General features: G+C 34.9%; 1 protein-coding gene across 1 annotated transcript in view; it reads right to left on the bottom strand.

Moving 5' to 3' along the window:
- The window catches only part of LAMA2 (laminin subunit alpha 2), a 606,143-nt gene that overhangs the window by 194,211 nt on the left and 386,223 nt on the right, over positions 1-25,709 (bottom strand). The window contains exons 20-23 of the mRNA XM_060283517.2: positions 24,247-24,458; positions 19,257-19,363; positions 13,816-13,996; positions 10,826-10,962 (exon numbers count right to left, since the gene is read on the bottom strand). Coding sequence (XP_060139500.2) covers positions 10,826-10,962; positions 13,816-13,996; positions 19,257-19,363; positions 24,247-24,458 — 637 coding nt within the window. The remainder of the gene's footprint in view (positions 1-10,825; positions 10,963-13,815; positions 13,997-19,256; positions 19,364-24,246; positions 24,459-25,709) is intronic.

Genomic DNA, 25,709 nt, shown 5'->3' with positions numbered 1-25,709 from the left:
GCTTTGCTGGTAACCTTTTTTTTTCTTCCTAGATATGCATAGGATTTTCTCTTTATATATGTAATTTGAAATTTTGCTAGAATTGTTTTTTTAATGCTCATTCCAAACCTTTTATTTTAAACACTAAAAAAAAAAAAGGTAGGGGCTTCCCTGGTGGCACAGTGGTTGAGAGTCTGCCTGCTGATGCAGGGGACATGGGTTCCTGTCCCGGTCCAGGAGGATCCCACATGCCGCGGAGCGGCTAGGCCTGTGAGCCATGGCCGTTGAGCCTGCGCATCCGGAGCCTGTGCTCCGCAGTGGGAGAGGCCACAACAGTGAGAGGCCCGCGTACCGCAAAAAAAAAAAAAAAAAAAAAGTTTAAGCAATTAAAAAGTGATGAGACCATTAAAAAATTCCTATTGCTAGGGTGATGAGAGGCCCTTGGAAAATTTTAACCTATACAAACAAATAAGACTGGATTAAACCCATTCCAGAGTATTGAAGCTATTAAGATTATTAGGCTGTGAAATATGCTGCCAAGGAAGTGCCAGATCCACCACCTCCTGAGACACTTAAAACTCAACTAACAAAACAGTACAAAATGTATTTCTGGGAAAAGGAAACTAGCACAGAAGGGGATCAAGCTACTAATTAAAGATATCTTTTTGTTTTCCTTCTGATATTCATGTTTAAGCAGCTACTTTTTTTTTTTTTTTAAGAGGGAGGAGATATGGGGGTTATATGTATACATATAGCTGATTCACTTTTTTATATAGCAGAAACTAATATACCATTGTAAAGCAATTATATTCCAAAGAAGATGTTAAAAAATATTAAAAACATAAAAAAGTTAAAAAATAAAATAAAATGATGCCAAGTTTTGCTACAATTTTTAAAAGCTTGAGTCTTTTTAAAAATTAATTTACTGGAACATGGTGAGTTCTTTCAGTTTGAGAATAAAATTGCTCTTTAATTCAGTGCTATTTCTTCAAATTTGTTTTTGATTTTTACTTCTGTTCTAATTTATCAATATTCTTCTTCAGGATCACTTATAATTCTTAAAGTACAACATTTTTGTGTGTCTGCCAAATCAATAATATACTACTGTTTTCTGTAGTCGTTTCCCTATTTGCCTCTCAAATTTGTTCTCCATTTTGTCCTTTCCATTCTACACCATGAAAATTCTGTTGTATGTATATACCACCAATACTTATTTTAATTACACTGCTGCATTTTTAGCTTCTTTTCAATAATTTCTTTATCTCACCTCATCAGCAATCTTCAATTGCTGCTCATCCACATGTCTCTTCGTCTCCTATTGCTTAAGGCTCTCTGTTTCTGATTTACAGCTCATAGTTCCTTGCATTTTAATTAAAATTCAAGTGGATTTCTAAATGTTATTTAAGGTCTTGGAATACATCATTTTCACAGATCAGCTGTGCCAGTGATTACTCTGCTGCCTCTGAGCTCTAAACTCACTCCTCCTTGCCCTGCTTTGTGATATTGCAGTTAGACCCTGTGGACACCTCTCCCTGGCCAGGTAGCAGAACATTAGGCTTATTCATTAGAAGGCCATAGTGATGGAAAGACATTTCTGTTCTGGGTTCTGGGTCTTCATTACTATTGCCATCATTATTATTTAATTATTTAGCCTGGGAGCCCAGAGGCCCAGAAAGAATTCTAGCTATGCCATCAGGCCACTCTCTCCCCTAGGCTGCTTAGGTCTGCACACAAGCTCTGTCCACAACAGGCTGCTTCTATGTAGCTCCAGCATACCCATAACCTCCAGCAATGATGGGTAGCCTCTATAGACCAACACTTGCCCACAAACTCTGGCAAGTTTTGTGTATTATTATTATTGTTTGTGTTTTACCACCAGCAGGCTATGCATTCCTGTAGTAGCCACATTCTTTTCAACTATGTCTGAACCTAAGCCTTGTTGGGAGTGGGGGGCAGGGGGATGCCTTCCCCTAGCCCTTGGTTCCTTTATTGTCCACCACCCCTCAGCCTGGAAGTAGTAGCTACTCTTTTGTACCTACTACTTCAGGACATTTTATATCCCTCTTTTATCCTTTTTACCGGTTAACAATTCTTTATATTCTACTTTCACTGTTTAAACAACTAGTGTGGTTTCTGTCCCCCAAGTGAGTACCACTTGTCTCTGTGTCTGCGTTTGCCACCATACAGGCTTTGTACTTAGTCTATGACCTCTTTTTGGTGACTTTCTATTAATTATCCTTCTCAGATCTACAGCTCTGTGGCATACTCAAATGCATAACAACTTGCCAAATTTCCAGATCCAAGTCTGGCTGGATCTCACTTTGCATTTCTCACACTTTCATTGCTCAGCTTAATTCTTATACCCACTACTACTAGGGCTATTCCTGCTTCTGCTCCTGCCAGCAGTTTACTTATGGGACAACACTTTCCAGGCTGTGATGTACAATCACCAGCTTTCCATCTATTATCTCTTCCCTGTCGAAATGTTTGGTGAAATATTTTCCCAGATTCTGATATTAAAATATCACCTGGCCTTATTTTTGGTGTCTTTCTGGTTCAGTATTTTTCTGTCTTCACTGCTATCCAGTAAAAAGGTCTGCAGTAGGGGATGCTCCTAAAAGGTATTTTAAACTCAAAGATCTAAAATGTGATTATGTATTATACTACAAACATGGCTATAGTTTCCAAAGCATAGAACAAACAACCGCCATCCCCCCAAGTAACTCGTTCTTATAGAACATCAGATGTAGAATGAGAATTCAAAATAAGGATGACTGAGCTTCCCTGGTGGCGCAGTGGTTGGGAGTCCGCCTGCCGATGCAGGGGACACGAGTTCGTGCCCCGCTCCGGGAAGATCCCACATGCCGCGGAGCGGCTGGGCCCGTGAGTCGTGGCCGCTGAGCCTGCGCGTCCGGAGCCTGTGCTCCGCAATGGGAGAGGCCACAACAGTGAGAGGCCCGCGTACCGCAAAAAAAAAACAAAAACAAAATAAGGATGACTGACTTATTCCTTTAAATAACTTTTCCTTGACTCATTTAAACAAAACTGACCATAATCAGAAAGAGAAAATTATATGCTATGGAAACTATAATGATGCAATAACTTTAAAAATTGTTTTATGAGATAGAGATACTTAACTAAAATAGATGTCTTAGACTTTATTAACTAAAATAACTGTCTTTAGACTTTAACTAAAATATGAAATGTCTGCTACAAATTTATTATTATAAAACGAAAGCATTAATACTTAAAGACTAGTCAACAGTACAGATAGACATTGGGACCTTTCCAAATCAGGGAGTTTATTCAGGAAGTTATAGTAGAGAATAAAAGAGACCATTAACCATATGTTTAGACAGTACTATAGCCAACATGAAATGTAAATCATAATTAGATGTAATGTTTGTTTAGCAATAGAAGATTTATGCACTATTCCCCTGCTAGTGAAAGATGGCAGGCTTTGTATTCTAGTTCAATAAAAGCTCAGATGATGTGTGTGCTCACACCTCAGCACAGAGAAATTATCCATGACACAAAGAAATGAAAGCTATAAATCTCAAATCACTGTTCATTTAGATTATAATCATCCAAGATTTTTAAATAGTAGGATACATGCTTATAAATATTTGTGAGGGCTGTATGAATTTTTTTGTAATTATTCATAATTATGAAGTGTCTAGCTATTCAGAAATTTAGATTTTTAACAGTTGTTCAAAGTAATCAAAATATTTCGATCGACTTCAGTCAACATAATGTTTATTCAATGATCAGTAAATATAATGGAATCAAACATACAAATGCTTAAAAATAACTTGGTCTACATTCTATCCTGATTTACATCCTGAACATTAAGCATCAGCTTCAATTTCAGGGGTTTCATTAGAGTTTGGCCACATCATAGGATTTTGTAGATAACATGGAACCCTCTTAAGTTTATGTACAACTTATTCATGAGTCAAGCGATGGGGCAGATGCTTGGATTTGAGGTTGAAAATGCAAAATGTCAGTCATAGAAACTTAAAATGTTGTTCATACTCATCAAAAATCTTTGGAACTCTTGAAAAATTTTTGTTTTGTTTCCAAAAATGTAGATCTATGGACCTTCAAACTTAATATTGCTATTGGCAATAGAAAAATGAGCATCCTGTCCAGTTTTGAATTTAATCACATGTCTAACTGAAGTCATGTATCTGCACTTCCTTGAACAGTCACCAATACTCTTGTTTTCCTCTAGATCAGTGTATCTAGACGAATGTATTCAGATATTTTATCATATATGTAAGAATGGTTACAGAGTCTACACGTGTGCTGACTCAGTAGAAAATAATAGTTTACATCTCTATAGGGTACTACCATGGAGTCAAACAGGCCACACTTGGTCATTATGTTCCAGTATTTCTCAGTCCAATGTGATCAACTGGAATGGCTCTCACTAACATCAAAAATGCCCTTATTTATTGCTCTTAAATTTAATGGACACAGTTCAGCCCTAATCTTACTTGACCTTCGTGTTGCACTAGGCACTAAAGAATATTCCTTCTTTTTAAACAGTCTTAGTTTTTAGAGCACTTACTGGTTTATCTCCTCTCTTTTAATCTGTTAAACTATAAAACTAAGAACAAAATACATACAGAAATAAAAACCAAGAAATAACTGTTTTCAAACATTGGATAACAGGAAGCGAAGGACTGTGATTTTTGAGAGAAGGAAAACAAATGAGTTAGAACATAAAGGCAGTCTAGTCTGCAACCCAAAGACGGGAAACCCAAATAAAGCCCAAAACTATAGCTGAATTGAGAAACAGCGTAGAGTTTGGAGAAGCCGAGGCAATTAGAATTTATGGAAGACAAGTAGAATATGTGTCCCAAAAGAAGGAAGTTAGAGAGAAAATTCCAGAGATATGCAGAAGGGTTCCCTTGAGTCGTTGGCTAAGTACTGATCTGTGCATGCATGGAATGAAATTCTACATGGTTGGAGAAAAAATAATTGGAAAGCCTGAGGCTGAAAAATTCCTAGGGTCCACAGAAAGCTTGGAATAATTCATATTCCCAATAGCCAGAGTGAACAGATAGTAATGCACTGGGTAGTGTTCTCAATGTATTTAGCACCTTAGTAGTAGGGCTAAGTGATTCCTAGATTAAAGGCTGCTCTGGACCTTCCCTAATAAAATTTAAAAGCAAGCATCAAAAGGATTCAAGTGATCGGTGAGTAACTAACCTGATAGCCAGGATAAAGTTCAACTCTCTTTAAAGGAATACAACAAAACCTAATGTGCAACAATGAAAAAATGTACAACATCTGGCATCCAAATAAAAATCACCAGTCACGCAAAGAAGCAAGAAAATATAGTTCATAACCAGGAAAAAAAATCAACCAGTAAGCATGATCTTGAAATAAAACAAATGATGGAATTAGCAAAAAACTACCTTACAAAAACCAATATTTATAAATATTATAAATAAATATTCTCAAGGATAAATGAAAAATGTGAATATAAGGAGGAGAGAAATGAAAGATATAAAAAGATACAAAAGGAAATTTAAAGATGAAAGATACATATTTGAAATGAAAAAAGACTAGCAACTGGATTAACAACAGATTAGATACTACAGAAGAAAAAAAAATCAGTGAATTTGAACACCTAACAATAGATACTAACAAAAATGAAGAATATAGAAAAAAGAAGAATGAAAGAATAAACAGTTCAGTGAGTTGTGGGAAAATATCATGTGGTCCAACACATACATAATGAGTTCCAGAAGGAGACAATGGGGATGAAAAACAAACAAACAAAATTTTAAAGATACAATGGCTGGAAAATTTCCAACTTTGATGAAATCTGCAATCCCACAGATTCAAGTCCAACTAACCCCCTGAGAAATGAATATAAGGTGACTACAAAAAGACAACATAATCAAATTGCTGAAAAACAGGATTTAGGATTATATACTCAGAAACAATAACTTTGAAAAATGAAGGAAAAGTAGAGACTTCTTGGTAACAAAAATGGAAAGAATCATTGTCAGCAGACCTGAAATACTAGAAATAATAATAATAATAGAAATTTGGATGTATCCAAAGGAATAAAGAGCACTAGAATTGGTATTTATATAGAAAAGCAGAAAATAAGTTTTTTCTCCTTTTGAAAAAATAATTGACTATTTAAATCAAAATCATAAGATTATATTGTGGGATATATAATATACAGAAGTAAAATATATGACAACAATAGCATAAAGATAAGAAAGAAAATTAGAGGTTTACCCTTGCAAGTTTCTTATGTTAAATGTAAAGTGTTAAAACATTATTTTAAGGTACATTATGAAAAGTTAAAGATGTATATCCCTAGACAAAGACAAAAATATAAAATAAATAAGTAGAGCTAAGAAGTCAAAGTGAATATAAAACGTAATTATAAAAAATTACTCAGTCCAAAGTGAGGTAGAAAAAGAAGAAAAATGAAGGTAAGAGCAGATAGGGCAAATATAAAGCAAATAGCAAAATGTAGACTTAATCCATTCAGACTGATAATTGCATTAAGTGGAAATGATTTAAATACTTGAATTAAGAGGCAGAAGCATTAAGATAAACATTAAACTATTTTTAAAAAGAGATGGAATAAATGATAATGTTTAAAAATGTATACGACCACAAAAACACCAATCAGAAGAAAGACAGAATAGCTATATGAATATGATAAAAAGTACACTTCAGAACAAGGAACATTATCATGGATAAACAGGGATGCTTCATAATGATAAAGGCATCAACTTTTCAAAAAGATAGATTCATCTTAAATGAGCATACACCTAATATCACTGCTACAAAATACATGAATCAAAACCCGAGAGAACTGAAAGAAGAAATAGATCACAGGTATAGCTCAACATCCTCAGGTATTGAGAAAACATGCAGACATAAAAATCATTAAAGATAATTGACTTTTATAGAAGATTTTATCCAACGGTGCCAGAACATAACACACCTTGTTTTCAAGGACACACGTTAATCAAAATGGATACGATTCTGAGACAAAAAACAAATCTCTATATATTCAAAAGGACTAAAAAATACAAATTACGTTTTCAGACCAATACAGAACTAGATGACAATAATAGAAAGAGATCTTGAAAACTCCCAAATATTTGCAAATTAAAGAACATACTTTTAAATAATCATTGGATTAAAAATAAAATAAGTAAGAATATTTTAAACAATGAAAATTGAGACACAACATATCAAAATGTATGGGATACAATTAAAGTAGTGCCTGGAAGGAAATTTATAATATGAATTGCTTATATTAGTAAAGAAGAAAGATCTCAAGTCAATAATCTAAGTTTTCACCTTAAGAAACATGAAACGCAAGGGCAAATTAACTTCAAAGTAAGAAAAAAAAAAGGGATGTTAAAATAAACCTTTGAAAACATTCCTCCATTCAGTTCATTTAATATGTTATCAAATTTATTGTTTTAAGTTGTTCAGATTATTCCCATATTATTCTTTTAATGTCTATAGGATCTATAGTTATGTCCCCTTCTTTATTCATCATTTTATTTGTTTCTTCTTTTTTTCTTGATCAATCTTCTTAGAGTATTGTCAACTTTATTAAACTTTCCAAAGAATCAGTTTTGGGCTTCACTGACTTTTTTCTAGAGTATTTTTATTTTCTATTTCATTGATTATGTAAACGCTTCAGAAATTATGTGATGGGAATACTTCCCAATCTATTTCATGAGGCTAGCAGTACCCCGATACCAAAACTGGAAAACAACACTACGAAAAATATAAACCAATATTCCTTATGAATGTAGATCCAAAAACCATTTACAAAATGCTAGCAAACATAATCTAAAATAATTCTAAAAGAATAATTCCCCATGATCAAGCAGGGTTTATCTGAGGATTACAAAGTTGGATCAACATTTGAAAATCAATCAATATGATTCACCATATTAAGAGCTTAAAAAGAAAAATCATATGATCATCTCAATAGCTGCAGAAATTCATTTGACAAAATTGAACACACATTCCTGATAAAAGTTCTTAGCAACCTAGGAACATGAGAGACATCCTAAAACTGATAAAGAGCATCTGTAAGTAAAATATGGCTAACATCATTCTTAATTATGTTTTAATTATAAAAGACTGAATGCTTTCTACTTAACAGAAGGAATGAGGCAAAGATGTTTGCTCCAACTTCTTCTAGTCAACAATTTACTGCAGTAGGTCAAGAAAATGAAATAAAACTTATATGGATTGGAGAGGAAGAAGTAAAACTCAATTTGCAGATGACACTATTGTCTAGATAAAAAATCCTAATGAATCTACCAAAAAGCAAGTAAAACTAATAAGCTTAGGAAGATTGCAGTAGAGAAGGTTAATGTATAAAAATAATTGTATTTTTCTGTTCTAGTAACAAACAATTGGAAACTGAAATGGAACAAATAATAGCATTTGCATCAAAAATATGAAATACAACAGTAAATTTAATAATGCACATGCAAGTCTTGCACACCAAAACCTATAAAACATTGTTGAGGAAAATGATAAAGACTTAACTAAATGGAAAGTTATGCCATGTTCATGCACTGGAAGATCTGATGTTCTTAACACGTCAATTTTTCCCAAATTGACCTGTAGATTTAACATAATCCCAATGAAATCTTAGCAGCCTTTTTAGAAAGAAATTGGGAAGCTGAGTTGTCAATTTATATGGAAATGCAAAGGATTCAATGTAACCAAATGGTATGGGAAATGATGAACAAGGTTGGAGAGCTTATACCACCTAATTTCATTCCTTGCTAGAAAGCTACAGTGATCAAGACAGTGTGCTGTCAGCATAAGGATAAACATAAATCAATGAAACAGAATAGAGTCCAGAAATGTGTGAACGCATATATGGTCAGTTTATTTTGACAAAGGAATCAAAGTAATTCAATGGGGAAAATAAGATAGCCTTTTCAACAATTGGTGTTGGAAAAATTGGACATCCAGGAAAAAAGTGAATTTTGACCTTTACTTTACACCGTATATAAAAATTAATATTGAAAATTGAACATGGACCCAAATTTAAGACATAAAACTGTAAAAATTCTTGAAGAAAACACAGGAGAGATACTTTAGACCTTTAAGAAATATAAATTGACTTCCTAGATGGACCATAAAAAGCATGAACCATGAAAGAAAAAGATAATAAACTAATTTTTATAAAAATTAAAGATACTTAGAGGAATTGAAAAGCAAGTCATATACTAGGAGAAAACAGTTGCAGAACTAGATGTATTAAAGGGCTAGTATCCTGAATATATAAAGAACTCTTTCAACTTATTACTAAGTAAACAAACAACCCCAAATAAAAATAGGCAAAAGATTTAAATAGGCATCCAGAAGATATATAACTGACAAAAAACCAAAATTATTCCTAATATCATTGGACAAAAAAGAAAAGAATGCAAATATATGAATACACACCCAATTGAATGCTTAAAGTAAAAGAAAAGACTTAGAATCTTCAGTACAGGCAGGGATGTGGAGCATTCTTGTGAAGAGGAATGAAAATGTGTCTACACACTTGCTTTTGACATTTATACACTAATGGTCACAGCAAAATTATTCATAATAGGACCAAACTGGAAATGACCCAAGTCATGGCATATCATACAATGAAAAATTATCAAACAAGAAAAAAGAACTACTGATAAAATATAACAGATGGATGAATTACAAAAGCATTATACTAAGTAGAGGAAGCCAAACTAAAAATAATCCCCCAAAACAAACAAAAAACCCTCCAAAAAACAACATGGAATATGACTATATTTATGTGAGTTTGTAGAAATGGCAAAAGTACAGTGATAGAATGAAAAGAGTAGTTTCCTGGTGCTGATTGGGGGCGGGGGGCAGGGGAAGTAGACTGCAATGGAGCACAAGGGTTGGTTATACAACTGTAATCATCGATCAAAACTCATCACTTTAAATAGGTGAATTGTATTTTATTTAATTAAAGTCTCACAAAAAGCTGACAAAAAACCCCAAACTCATCACTTTTCCTTTTTGAACTTGCATCTCCTCCTATAATCCCTCTAGCAGTAAATGATACGATCACCTGTTGCAAAGCAATACCTGGCAGGCATCCCTATGCCTTCTCTTTCTTACCCCCTAAATACATGAGTTCAGCAGGCCGAATCAGTCTAGGAGTTCTATAACTTAGCTTGCCACCTAAATGTTAGTGGATAATTGGCTGGGGCCAAAACCTCTGTCAACTCTCACCAACGTTTCTGCAAAGGCCTTACAAGCAACCTTCTACCCTGAGGCTGTATAGATTTCTCTAAATCTGAGTCTGGTCATATCACTTTCTACGGTCCACTCATGAAAAAAAAAAATGGGTAGTTTTCTAAGCTCTAGGTTGTTTATATGACTCTTCAGAATCCTCTCACCTACTTCCTGAAAACTGACACCTAGGTATAAGTTGGGAGAAATTCTTATGGATTTTTGGCAAATTCTTTTAATTCATTCTTAATTTCCTTGTACTTTGCAGATATATTCATTGTGTGTAGGTATGAAGTTATAGATGTTTCCGGTTTTATTTTCGAATTTTTGGTTCTTTTTCCTCCTTTTTTTTTGGTAAGTATCATGGATGAAGCTACATAAATGTATATTTACTTTATCATCTTTCCCACAAGTAAAATGTAAGATACTGATCAATACCTGCAAGCATGCTATAGTGATAGTTCTGTATTGTTTTGTAATATAATATTGACTTTTGAAATGCCCGACTACTGAGGTCTACCAAAATAGAAATCCTTAAAAGACATTATGAGATGAAATAAAGCAATTCACTCACCTTACAACCAGTGGTAATGCTGTGGCCCCAGGTGTTAGGTACACATTTAGAACATTTCTCTCCAATGGTATTGGGTGGGCAAATGCATCGACCAGTCTTTGGGTCACAATTATTACCCAGATGGGAACAGTCGCAAGCTTCACAGGTGAAAGGATAAAAAAGAAAAAAATAATTTGATATAAAGTGTTTGTGTTCGTTTTTTTTTGCGATTTGTGTCATCTTATTTGGTTAAAGATCCTTGAAAATGACTCACCTCATTCATCTTTTATATTATAGTACAGTGTATTTCAGAGGCGTTGTTCAATAAATATATACTGAATTTCATTTAATAATTTTAAAGGGTAAAACATTTTTGCTTTTCGATTAAGGAGAAAAAGAACCGATGTATCAGATTCCCTGTTAACTGTATTCCCTTATATCTGGATACTATCAAGGTTACAATTCTGTTTCTATATTTATTTTAAGTTCATAACTAATGTTTCTGTGCTGTATAGATTAATATTTCCTTCCTGTTGATGACTCAGATTTGCAATAAAAACAATAAGCTTAATAAGCTTCCTGAATTCAGTATATCGTACATTTAATTAAAATGACATCAGGATATTTCAGTTGTGCAAATATTTTTTAAATAGTTGAACTACAGAAATATATTTACATATAAAAATATTTTTTGAGTTTCATTTACCACCTGCATTATTTCTTTTCAATGGATTTTTCATTTTCCTAGCTATGACACTATATATGAAGAGTGCAAACATCCCTATCTATTGCACTTTCTCAAAGAATGCAAAAATAAGATCTGACGGAAAAAAAAAAAAGATTTGAGAAGATCTTCAAAGCCATTCAAGACAAGGAGTGCATGTCACTTATTAGCTATAGTTGACTCAGTTGCTGAGTATACCTTAGTGCAGCATTTCAAATCAAAAAAGTGAAAGAGAAAAATACCATCAAATACTCAGATTCAAATAGAAGACTAATGTTACGAGAAATCTTTAATTAGTTATATGATGATTAAATCTTTTTAAAAATACATTTAGTTTATTTGATTAAGTTCACTTTTCAAGGGATCACAATGATCATTGCTCACAGCATTCTATCCCGCTGTGGAAAAATGTGCAGCACGATGCTTGACATAAATGTTAGCGGTTGTTTTTATTATTGTTGTTGTTGCTAATTTTAAGCCAAAGGATTTATTTTATATATACCCTTTATTAAGAAGAAAAATATTTTCACATTATGTTTAAACTTATGCGCTAAAGAATGTCTTGGGACAGTTCCAATCTACTTGCAAGTAGAAATTCTCTAAGTAGTTCTTCAATGGAAGCACAACACTGAATAGGAAGACTTGAGTAATTAGCTAGTTTTCCCTACCAAAACAGAATGTTCATCACAATTGATAATACTAATAAACAAAAATGATGATGATGATGAACACTTACATAACACTTTTAGTGCTAGGCATTTCTCTGAATCTTTTATAGCCATTAACTCAACTAATTCTTACAAAACTCCAGTGAGGTAGATACTATTATTTTCCTGACTTAATAGATGAATTTTGCAGAGGGACAGTGAGGCCAGGTCACTCAGTCAAGGTCATATAACTAGTTGCTGGTGCAGTCACTAAACAAATCCAAGCTCTTTGGTGGGAGTCATGCTCTCAACCATAACGCTATCCTGCCTGTCCTGTGCTATATTTTTTTCTGTTCTGCTTCTCCAGGTTCGAATGCTACTAAGTTTGCATTTCTAAAATGTTATCACTGTTTCATAATTTAAAATAATTTTTTTAGTATTTATAATTTCTGGTAGTGGATATATTTGAATGTGTAGTACTTTTTCATCAATTCAGATTCAGTGAAAATGCTAGTGAGAGTTGTGTTTATAAAGAACAGAGTATATTTTAAAATGCAGCTCTATAAATTTTTTAGTATATACAGATATTGCCTTAGAGATCATACATAGATTCTTAGAGGATCTGTAATTATAATATTCAGAATAACTTATAATGGCTGAATTTATGATAAAACCTGTATACATCAGAAGTGGTTGAGAATATCTGAAAGGTATTGGCTTTTAAAAGAACTTTAAATATTATTCCTGCCACTTCTCACATAAATTTGCTACAGTAGTCAATAACAGAATCTTAAAATCTTGCCATGTATTTATTATGGTGCTGTGAGTGTAAGAGTACCATCAATGTTGCATCAGTGAGTTTAGTAAACAAGGGTAATATTCAACCTAGTGACTGTTGGAATAGGGGTCAATTCCAACTTAGTGGCATAAAATTAAGGCAAATGTTCAATCTTTACTTTCATCTGTAGTGTGCTAATTCCTATTTTCTTCATTCAGGATCTGTAGGAAGGCTGTGGCCGGACATAGGAGAACACTGCTTGAGGGAGCCATGGTTAAAAAACCTGGCTTGCAATTTCTCAGGAACTGACAAATATCTAGAGCCAATCTATTTCTCTCTCAGAACATCACAGTTTTCAAGGCACCTGGAAGTAGATGAAAACATTTTTTTTTTTTTTGTACCAGAGAAAGATATTAACTTCCCTGATCCTTGTTCCAATTTTGCAATAGGAAGAGTAAAAGTTGAACTGTATTAGCCTGCGAGTAATGTTTAAACTAAGGTAACTTTGGCACCAGAAAAATTGAACATCTGACTTTCAAGCTGCAGTAGCCTTTGAGCGACTGGCTGAATAGAGGTCACAGAAAGGGAGGGAGACAGCAGAACTGGGACCTGCTGATGGATTTTTATTGCAAGCACAGTTATTTATAGGGCAGTGTTTCAAACTGCAATTTATTTCATCTAATTTATTTAAAAAATATATATATATGTTAGGTTAAATATTATTTGCATTATATATCAATACTTGCTTGTTGTCAAAGTGTATTTCCCTTAACTTCTGGGAACCTTGTAGAACCAACTGTTACAAATGCTTAAACACCAAAAGCAGATAATGAATGCATGGAGCTTAGTCTCATTTACAGACCTGTGCATCCTCCTTCTTGAAAGTTGAAATAGCCGTGGGCACAGCGATCACATTTCTTTCCTGTTACTCCGGGCTGGCACCAACATTGACCACTCTCTTCGCAGTCAAATGATTTAGACCCAAAGGAATTGCAGTTGCAGGGAATACACCCCCTTGCTGATTGGAGGCCAAAGGTTTCAGGCTGGCATAGAAGAGGAAAGAGAAAAATTACATTTAAATCAATTAATTCACAATGGCACAGATGCACGGTAAGATCAGGTGGGAAAAGAGGAGCCTGGGGTTATCCAGGTTCTTCAGTGATGTTATGACAACTGGGCTGTCATTTAATCTAACGGACCTTTTCTATAATGTCCAAAAGAAAAGTTCAATTACTTTGAAATTCTATCAAGATTATTGGAAGAATTAGGGCACTATTATTGTCTGTTATATTTTCACCGGCGTTTCCCTACACCTCTCAAGATTCTAATGGAAATGTGGAAATAAGCGAGGGTGGCATTTCTATTTAATTAAAAATTTTTCTTGTTTCATTCCTAATAATCTGAATTGATTATTTTCAGATCTTATTAAGTCCTTTTACTTGGTAAATATGTTTTCAATATTATTGGCCAGCAGTCTAAAGTTAAAATAAATCTTTTTTTCCCTCTTATATTTGATGTAATTTTTGTCGTATATCCATAAATACTTCTAATCATCACTACAGGGCTCACATTATAAATATAACTCTTAGGTTATGCCTATACTGACAAAATAAGTGGTTTGACTGATATCTCATTTGTTGGGTTTCATTCTAACGATCAAAACTGATTTGTGAGATCACATATCAAAGCACCAGATTAGGTTGAAAAAGGGAAACTTTCATCCTCTGATGAGTGATTCATATGCATATCTCTTATCTATTTATAACAAATAACCTTCCATGGTCAAGCATTACTAGCTTTGGCTGACTTTCTGGAAATACATGTTATCAGACCTAGAGTGACTATGTAAGAAAATGCTGATGGATTAAAAATCACTCCTACCAGCAAAATGAAAAGCACATATCCTACTTAAAGTATGTCAGGGCTGTCTTTTAAACAGAAGTTTGTCATATTAGTATGATATTTTTATCTGGAAACTTAGTCTCAGTAATTACTTCTTTGTAAAACTAATTCCTATTTTGGAAAATTAGACTTAATAATTACTTCTTGGAAAAAATAAATCTTGCTATTTAATGTGAGCCACCCAAAGAGAAATGAAGAAGACTCATTAGGTATTTTTGCCATTACTGTTAACAATATTAAAAATAAGTCCTAGAAAACAAAATCACACTGAAAATTAGTTTCTTAAAATGACTGTTGCTAAGAATAGTTTTGTTTTTTAAATCTAAAATGGGTTACGTTTGATAATCATTTTAATCTTTATATTTCCTGCTGACTTTATTTTTATTTCTAGTTCTATTTCAGCTTTCACTATATAATTAAAGACGGAAGTGTGCATCACTTCTAACAAATGACCTAACACTTGATTTTGAAGTTAAATTAAGTTATAAGAAAAAATGAAAACATATAGTATTTTTATTCATAAAAAGCAATTCAATGTATCCTTCTAATATGTAATCAGAAATTAAGAAAATGGTTAAAGTACAAGCATGCCCATTACAATATTATTTATCATAGTGAGTAACTGTAGAGGCACTTAAATGTTCAATATTAGAGAAAAAGTTGAATAAATTAAATTGTGATACATTCATGTCATGAAATATATGCAATCATTAAAATCCTGTTTTGAAGCAGTTTTAATGATATGAATATATGTAGAATATAGCGTTAAGTAAAATTTTAAAAAGCAGAATACAAAATTATGTACACACTATAATTCTAATTACATATCCGTAAAGATACACATACCATTCAGACACACACTGATAGAAACATATATACATAGAAATAAAAGACTAGATTATATATTAAAAGTTTTAAAAAAGTTGTACTTCGCATTTGTCCTTATTTCCTAAATTTTCTTGACTTAGAATGTGAATTGTAGAGATAGTACTTTACATTCATCTTTATTTCCTAAGTTTGCTTTACTTAGCGTATCTATCTATCTTTAATGCATAAATCAATAAAATATTAAATAAACTTTCAAATTATTAGTTATTTTAAAAATTCCAAAGTTGATTATATGAAGAAATATATGAGAAGTAATGTCCCTATCATACTTTTCTAATATTTAACTAATGTAATTTTAAAGCCTAGGTTATACCAAAACAAATACTACAAAATTTCAGTAATAAAATTTTAATAAATTGGTGATCAAAAATTTATTTCACAGACCAGGGAAAACCCTGTAGTAAACAACTTTAAGGAACAAATATTCTTAGTCAGTAATTGAGATTAATGAGGTAAAACATATATGGAAGAAAGTGCCTGCCTAGTCTCAGTGGAGAGTTTGATGAGCTCCCATAAATTATTCTCATTTGGGGTAATAATAAAAACTATCACTTACGTATTGTACTTGCTATGTACCAAGCAGTGTTCTAAAGCCCTTTAAAAATATGAATTCATTCAAAATCTCAAGGCAATCCTGGAAGATAGTTACTAGCAATAACTTTTTACAGAGTGGTGAAACGGAGGCATAGAAAGGTCAAGTAATTTGGTTACCAGCTAACCAATTGCGGAGTCAGCCAAATCAACTAGACTGGCTTCAGAGTCTGTGCTCTTAACTCTCACATATACTGCCTCAAAGGAAAAATGGTCTCAGGACAAAACACCACTCCATCATACATCAGTGCTGTAGCATATGTAGGAAAAGGGCATGTATCAGGGTTAAAATTCCGTTAAATTTATATTTTGGAGACATACTGATCATTTATTGTCCTTTTCTTTCACTTTAAATGTATGCATTTATTTCTGAAAAACATAATCTCTTTTAAAGCTTTCTTCATTTAATAACAATAGTAATAATAACAGTAATAATACCTAACATTTACTGAGAACTCTTCAGATGTGTGTCTTATGCACTCTTCTCATGACACCTGGAAACAGCCATGGAGGTGCCTGGATAGATCTCCCTGCAAGAGAGCCTGCAGTGGGAGTGTCGCTGATTGACAAGCCCCAGCTTCCACTCTTGGATCTAGTGGAGGAGCTCACAGCAAGTCACGCTTCTCCAAGTCAATGACTGGTACACTGAAGTACTAGAATCTTCCTGCCCAATCCAAGATTCCTCCAATGGGCAAATTTTGCTGGGGCACTCCCTACTGGCCAGGCTAAGAACTTGAGATTTGGGCAGAATGCACCCAATGAGACTTTCCTACTCAATATTTCCTTCCCTCTCTCCTTTCACATGGTCAGACCCGCATTTCAGTAGAAGGCTCCCTGCATACTGCTCCCTCCTCCATCATCCTTCACTGGAGTTTTCCCCCAGTAAATCTCTTGGCATTTGCTTCTTGGAGGATCTGAGCCAACACAAACCCTATGAAGTAGGTCCTACTATAGATGAAAAAGCTGAATTACAGAAAGATTTAAGAAACTCTCTTACAGTTTACAGGCAGTGTTGGAGTTGGGATTTGATCTGAGGCAGTCTGATATCAAAAGTAGTTTTTTTTAAATGTCAATAAAGAGCCAAGAAATAAAACCATAAATTTGTTCTGCTTCTTCCCCGCCTTCCTCCTACTCCATCTCCCTTTTCTATACCCTACCCTTAGTTCTCCTGAGCTCTGATTCTACACTGGCAAGTCCTGTCTCCTGGTACTTTGCAACTTGGCCTTGGACCTATTCTTCCCTCCTTCCTCCTCTCTTCCTTTCTCCCTCTCCCTTCCTAACTTCCTTCCTCCCAACATTTGTTTTGTTTTGCCCTGTGAGAAGGGGGACCAAACTTTTGTAGTAGAAGACATGCTAACTTACTTTGTGTATGTTGTACATTTATAGTGTGTGAAAGTGCGTTTCTTGTGTTTGTTGTATACGTGAACAAAATTGTAATGTGGAAATGTAACAAAATCATTAATTATGATGAAAGGTCAGCCCAATGTCAGATCAATGGGCTAGATTTTCTTGGCTAGATCTCACTTTCTTTGCTAGATTTCCCTTCATTTATTCATTTGTGTGTTCCCTTCATTTGCTCCAAATGATGCCCGAGGTTCCTTCCCCTTCTAAGATTATAGGTTCCTACTAATAAATTTTTCTTTGTTTTCTACATATCCATGATCAATTGAAACTTTTATGAACATATGAACCTGAATAGGCTTTAAAAAAGATATTGATAAAAAAAGATATTGATAGCTATTTTTAAAAGGCAAGACTTCAATCAGGAATTGTCTAGTTTTCGCATTTGCAATTTGCACACTTAGCAACCTTTATTTGGTAAAATGGCACCAGAGCAGGTCAGCAGCAGCACATGGAACACAACATGCTGAGGCACGAGCCATGCAGCGCCTCTGAGATTACCGGAGCTGGGGGTCGATAGGCTCCCCGAGGACATCCACTGGAGCTGCTGACACCCCACCTCTGGGGAGACCCAAGCACTGGCTGCGCTCTCTGTGGCTGCTCCTTCTGTCGGTGCACCTGCCTGCTGAGGGTGCAATGTTTCCCTACGAAGCCTGATTTACAGACACATCTTCCTGTGATATCACACTGTGGTGTCACAGAGCCAATGGGATTGCAGCCACAGGACACACAGAATCGCGTCTCTGGGTCCCACCACATAGTGGGCTTTAAAGGCCAACAGAAAAATAAAACAAAAACAACAAAAAAAGAGCACATAATATTATTCAAGAGATAGAAGCAAATGATATTTCCAAACTTCCTACAGACGGTCGGTTTGGCACCTGAGAAATGCTTGGTTCTGCTTAACAGTGTTTATCACCAAAATATTACATATATATGTGAAGGAGACAGTGCAAATCCATGTCCTCTTATGGAGGAATCTCAGGTGCTCACCATACTGAAGGCAGGGCAATACGTGCAGGAACAGAGAGCAACATATTTTGATTTTTGTTTCATTTTAGCAAAATGGTATCTAAAAAAAATATTTTGATTTACTTCTCTACTGAAAACTTTTGTTGAGTAGAGTGCTCACTGGAACTTTTAACTGATGGAACTAGTACAAAGTGTTTGATAAGAGCAAAGGGTGTGGCACTTTTTTTTTTCTGCCAAAAACATAAAAGCAAAAGAAAGAATACATGACTCGCCATAGACTGGGATTAAATTTGTATGCTGTTTCAGAAGCATCTGAATTACAGTAAATATTACACAAATTTACTACCAAGGAAATATAGGTTGAGGGTCAAATGCTAGTGTATGGTAAATTTTGTTCTATTTTGAAAAAAAATTTCAATGATCACAGTAATTTTATATGTACAATGAGGTATTCCTGAACTTGTCTTTCAATATGCTCAGGAGTACATGAGTGAAAGCCAATTAGAAGTTTGAAGGAAGAAGTAATCATGGTCAGCTCCTACTTCTTACCTTACATTCATCACACTGCCGCCCCTGCACGTTACGTTTGCATTCACACTGTCCCGTCTGAGCATGGCAAACCTCAGAGAAGGAGCCGTTGGCATTACAGAGGCAAGCTGCAAAGAGAAGAGAGATCTGTGATTGGGAAAAATGTTCTAATAGTCTTCATGGGTTTGTTAAATAGTAATATCCCCCAGGTGGTAACACTGGCCACAAAGTTTTAGAACAGAATGTTTTCTGATTGCTAGGGATTCTGTTAAGCATTATATTATTTGATGTTTACACCCACTTTATAAGTTGTAGAGATATTTATGTAAAGCAACAGCACAGTTCCTGGCACATTCATATGTTGTGAAAATACTAATATCACCATTAGTGTTCAAATTCTGAGAATGAAGACACTGAATTTCCACGTAGCCATAACTCAAACAAGGCCACATGATTAGTAGGTGATATAGTTGACTTCGGGTAAAAGGTTCTTTCCACCCGTCCTCCAGCTGTTTTGCTTCTTCATAGATACACTGAGGTAGCACCTAAAATATAATCTCAATATAAGTAATGCATACTGACTCTAGAGCTGAAATAATTTTGAGAAATTATCAAAATGAATAGCACCCATGGCATAATATTAATTCTAAAATTAATGCAGCAAAATTAATTAATTTTTTCCAATTTAATGATTATTTACAATATGCCAGTTTTTGTGTTAAGCTCAAAAAATGAGCTTGAGGGGAAATATATACATACCTTTAAGATTAGAAAAGTATGTAAGAACGTAGAACCAAGTAGACATTTTTCTAAAGAGGATATCAAAGTGGCCAACAAGCACATGAAAAGATGCTCAACATCACTACTCATCAGGGGAATGCAAATCAAAACCACAATGAGATATCACCTCACACCTGTGAAAATGGCTGCCATCAAGAAGACAAGAGACAACAAGTGGTGGTGGGAATGTGATGAAAAGGGAACGCTTATACACTGTTGGTGGGAGTGTAAACTGGTCCAACCACTATGGAAAACAATATGGATTTTCCTCAAAATGTTAAAAACAGATCCACCATACAATCCAGCAATCCCATTTCTGGATATATACCCAAAATAAATGGAAACAGTGTTTTGAAGAGATATATGCACTCCCATGTTTACTGCAGCATTATTCACAATAGCCAAGATATGGAAACATCCTAACTGCCCATCAGTGGGTGAATGGATAAAAAGATGTGATGTACATACACAATGGAATATTACTCAGCCATGAGGAAAGAGGGTATCCTGCCATTTGGATGGACCTTGAGCATACTATGCTAAGTGAGATAAGTCAGATATAGAAAGACCAGTACTGGGCTTCCCTGGTGGCGCAGTGGTTGAGAATCTGCCTGCTAATGCAGGGGACACAGGTTCGAGCCCTGGTCTGGGAAGATCCCACATGCCGTGGAGCAACTAGGCCCGTGAGGCACAACTACTGAGCCTGTGCATCTGGAGCCTGTGCTCCACACAAGAGAGTCCACGACAGCGAGAGGCCCGCGCACCGCGATGAAGAGTGGCCCCCGCTTGCCGCAACTAGAGAAAGCCCTCGCACAGCAACGAAGACCCAATGCAGCCAAAAATAAAAATAAATTAAAAAAAAAGGAAAGACAAGTACTGTATGATATCACTTATATGCGGAATCTAAATAAGTCAAACTCATAAAAAAAAAACAGTAAAATGATCGTTGCCATAGGATGGAGAATGGGGGGATAAAATTATTGCTGTTTAGGGTAAAAAATTGCAACAAGTAGTTAATAAGCTATAGTGATCTAATGCACAGTATAATGAATATAGACAATATTGTACTACAAATTATGTAACAGGATAAATATTGCTACAATGGCAACCATGTTACAATATCTAAATTTATTAAAGTAACACATTGTACACCTTAAATTTACACAATGTTATATGTCAAACATATTCAATAAAATGTATATAAGATAAAAACAACTTTTTCAAGTGTATTAGGAGTACAGCATTATAATTTTTAAACTGAGGAAGATATATACTATCCTCAGTTTATATACTATAAACCTTATTACTATGATAGTATATATTATATACTATCTCCAAAGATAGAAAATGTATTTGGTTTAAGTAACCTTTTGTCATTTTTATGTTACAAAGTTGTCTGATGTTATTCTGAAACATATAATAAATCAGCCTAAAAATTAAGAAGCTTTTTCACAAATAGAACAGTAATTAATGGTTCACTCTGTACTCCACAAGTGTATTTTTAATGGTACATATAATTGCATTGATACCAGAGTAAAAATGTGAGGGGGAGATGACATGGGAATTTAGACTATTCGTAGATGGTTTTTGTAAATTTTGTACAATATTTCATGTCTCTGAATACTTTGATTTGAGCACAACTTATAAATACATTATAAATAGCTACTCCATCACCCTGCACTATTTTTCTGTTCCTGGGGCTGGAAGCACTACTTAGTTTTACTGCTTTCCTAAAAACTGCTTGATTTTTCTTCCAATAGTTTGGTCTTCAGTGTCTGCTAACTTGATACTTGTTGGGTGGCCATTTAAAAACTTGTCCCAGCCAGTTACCTTACTCAGGTAATAGCCTACGGATAGTCTATAGCTGGTGTGTGAGAAGAGGTTGAAGAAAATATTTTCTTTAAATATCCATTTCACTTGGCTACTAGAATTGTTATATATACTTTTAATTTCTTTATATATTTCATATATATATATGATACGTCGATTTTAAAAATCTCAAATAATTTATAAATTAAAAGCCACTTTTTCTTAGAGTGGGGAATACAAGATTAAATTTACTAAAAAGTCATCTTAAAAATAACAAAAGCTGGGCTTCCCTGGTGGTGCAGTGGTTGAGAGTCCGCCTGCCAATGCAGGGGACACGGGTTCGTGCCCCGGTCCGGGAAGATCCCACGTGCCGCGGAGCGGCTGGGCCCGTGAACCATGGCCGCTGAGCCTGCGCGTCCGGAGCCTGTGCTCCGCAATGGGAGAGGCCACAAGAGTGAGAGGCCCGCATAATGCAAAAACAAAACAAAACAAAACAAAAAACAAAAGCAATATAGAATTTTTAAGTGGCATTTTTAAATGAAATGCATGACATAGAAATATGTATATAAATTTTAAAAGCAAAATATATTTCTTAGTAGTGGTGTACTTTTCATGAACAGATCCAGAGGCAACTAAAATAATAGTTTATTATGAATTTTCTTTTTGTAAAGGTTTACTAACTATGCATTGAAGAGCTATTATATCTATGAAAAGTTAAAAATAGAAAATAAATGTGTTTTGGTATTTTTATATGCTAAAGAGCATTAAAAACATAATTGTGTCTATACTTCATGGCAAGTGATATAAAAATTGGTGATGGTTCAAAAATGTTTTTATACCATATTCTTCTATGTGTTAAGACTTCATGCCACAGATCCTGAATTTACCACAATAAAAAGAGTGGAACTGTCTCTTCAACTTTATGGAGGGGGTTATTGGAAGATAGAAAATGAGGTCATTCAGCGAGTAACACAGCCTCAGAATTAGTGAGCATCTCTACCAAAGGAGCTACCATGTGTGAGTAGCCCATGCCCCAGGCAGCTCACTAGATACTCTCACATGCTAGATCCTTTAATCCTCATTGAAAATTAGGACCCTTTATGTAAATGAGGAAACTGAATCTCAGTGAGGTCAAACGTCTTGCCCAGCATCACACAGGTAGAAAGTGTAGACCCTAGATGATGAGTTTGAACTGGAGAATTTCTTAAGTTCCTTATGGTTTTACACAGATGCCATAAACCCACAGTGTTTAAAGGCGCTTCTGAGCCTGTTGGAAATTTTGCTTTAAAAACAATTGACAATTTACACGTGATATTAATAGCTGCAGACTGTCCCAGAGAGTGGTTTGTTTTTGATTCAATAAATTGTCATTTTTAAATGACAAAAAGCTGGCATTTATCTTCCAAACCTGTGAGGAGAAAGACACATTTCTTATTGAAATGGGGGACGGGACTAGCAGGTCTTTGGTGTTTACAGCAGAGATACTAACAGGCACAACATTTCCAGTGGTTTCTGTATTGTTGCAGGTCCTGGGACCCAACTGAATGATTGGAAGAGTCCCTTCTTAGATAACGAAGTCTGCAGAAGTGAATATTAAACTGGTATCATAACCTGCTCTGCCTAAAGATTATCACAGCAGGTGAAGTTGATGATGGCAGTGTCCAGCAGTAACGTGGACTAACAAGGATGCTCGTTCCATTTAATTCTCCACAATGAAATCTCTCTTGCATGATATATTACAACTAATATAAATCATTTGTAAATTCTATGCAACACCAAAAAATACAGCTGAAGAGATCAAGATGAGGGTAGGAATGTACTGACTAATATGGATGAAGTCCTACAATAGCTAATTTGTGGAAGTAAAACACAGAAATAGCACTCTGTGAGTAGTCCTAAGGTTAATACCTCAACAGTTACAAATGCCAGTGTGTGAGAATATTGGCAGAATTTTACACCTGCTGTGAAATGCTAGAATGTAAAGTTTACATATGAAAGCATAACAGATTAATACCTACTGACAGGTACTAATGAAATAATACGGACTGATAAATTTATTTCAAGAAAATGGCTAGAAATGTAATAAACAATAAGGATAAATAGGGGCTACCTAATTTTCAAATTCTTCTTTCCTGTCACAGACAGAAACTTATTTAAAAATCTTCATCCCATGTGGAAACAGAGATATGTGTATCATTTGAAAAATGATACTTCAACAATGCAGCAGTTTTGAAAGGATTTAATCTATTAGCACAAAGAAATGTATTAGAATATTCAGACTCTGTGTATAGGCTGTGTATCTATCTATCTTACATGTATTACACATAATTTGCTACCCTCCAATCCCCACTCAAGAACTCATCAGTTACTTTGAGGTGCAATGCATCAATTCTGTCAGGGGCATCAATAGTTCAGGACTTACGCTGACAGTTCTTTGCATCAACTGCGTCTCCAAAATATCCATCAGCACAAAGCTCACAGTACCGGCCTGTTGTACCTGGCTTACATATCAGACAGGAGCCAGACAAGCTGTCACAGCTGCCAGGGATGGAGAAGTCAAGGTTGTCATTGCACTGGCATGGCTGACACGATCCTCCAGGTAGAGAAGGTTGTCCAAAATAGCCTTCTGCACACCTAAGGTGAAAAGTTGCATCAGTGAGTATTTGGGAGGAACTCATGAAACCCTTTGGGGGCAATGTTTATATATTTTTTCATTCTATCCCTCTCCCAGGATATGCTTTCCCTTTAAGCGCTGCTTTTCTCAAATGCAAGGTGATTAAAAGAATGTTTTTCTGTTACTGCAGTGTAGATACAAGATGAAATCGTGCCAGCCCCACTAGTAATTAGATTTCAGCCAGAAAAAAAAAAAAAAAACTTGTCACTGGCACTGAAGACGAGACCAAAGCATAATAAGAAACCTGCCACTGGCACTGCGGCAGGATCCAGGTCCACGCTGGAAAGCCTTTGCAGGACAACACATATGTACGCAGCTGGTTGTTTCCTGTACACATATGTAAGGTTTACACGTTTCTGTTGCTGCAGCAAGAGCTTGTTGTGGGGAAGCAGCCTCACAAGGCAACTCAGTAGTGAGAATTCAGAGTTTATTAAATAGAAAATCGAAAGAGCCTCATCATTTGTGTGAGGGCCGTACGTCTGCCTTACTAATAGGCTTTTATACATTTGCACATCCATATGGAGGCAGGTTTCCACTGAAGAGTCTTTACTGAGTAGCAGGCCTGCTGCATATTATGGTAACATGACATAAGGCGAGGCTTAATGATGCCCAGAACTCTTATTAGCAAACTCCAGTTCTTTTTTTTTTTTAAAGGACTAAACACTATTGTACATATTATTAGAAAAACAAAAGTTCATTTATTTGTGAGGCATGGGAGAGATTTTTTTCAATTATAGTATCAAATTTCCCTTTAACCACACCGTTATGTTTTACAATGCTACTTAATGTTACAGATGCACAGATACACCTTTATAGGAAGTACTTATTTATATTCTACTCTGTTTTCTCTTTCAGTTACATTTGCTTATGCTTCATATTAAGCTCCACTTGCCAAAGGAGAAATGAAACAGTACATCTGAAGTCTTATGGTCAGGCTAGCTCTGTTTTCTGTGCCATCTTAGCAAAATAGAAAGTCCTTTACGGCAAGGGTCAAAATTGAAGGGGAATATATCTCAAAAGTACATTATGTTTATGCTCATCTACTTACAGATACGTAGAGAAAAATGCTCTCTACTCTAGAAAGAGAAATGGTTTAAATACAGTACATCATATAAGGATACTTTAATAATATCATGATTGTGGGGCAAAGTCATTAATTTGGTAAGATACATTGATTAGTCTAAGTTTTCTAGAACATTTATAGGTACCAC

This window comes from Globicephala melas, chromosome 14 (genome assembly GCF_963455315.2).
Source record: "Globicephala melas chromosome 14, mGloMel1.2, whole genome shotgun sequence".
NCBI classification, from domain to species: Eukaryota; Metazoa; Chordata; class Mammalia; order Artiodactyla; family Delphinidae; genus Globicephala; species Globicephala melas.
Note: the sequence above shows the minus strand (reverse complement) of the source record. Positions and strands in the feature narration are given on the sequence as shown.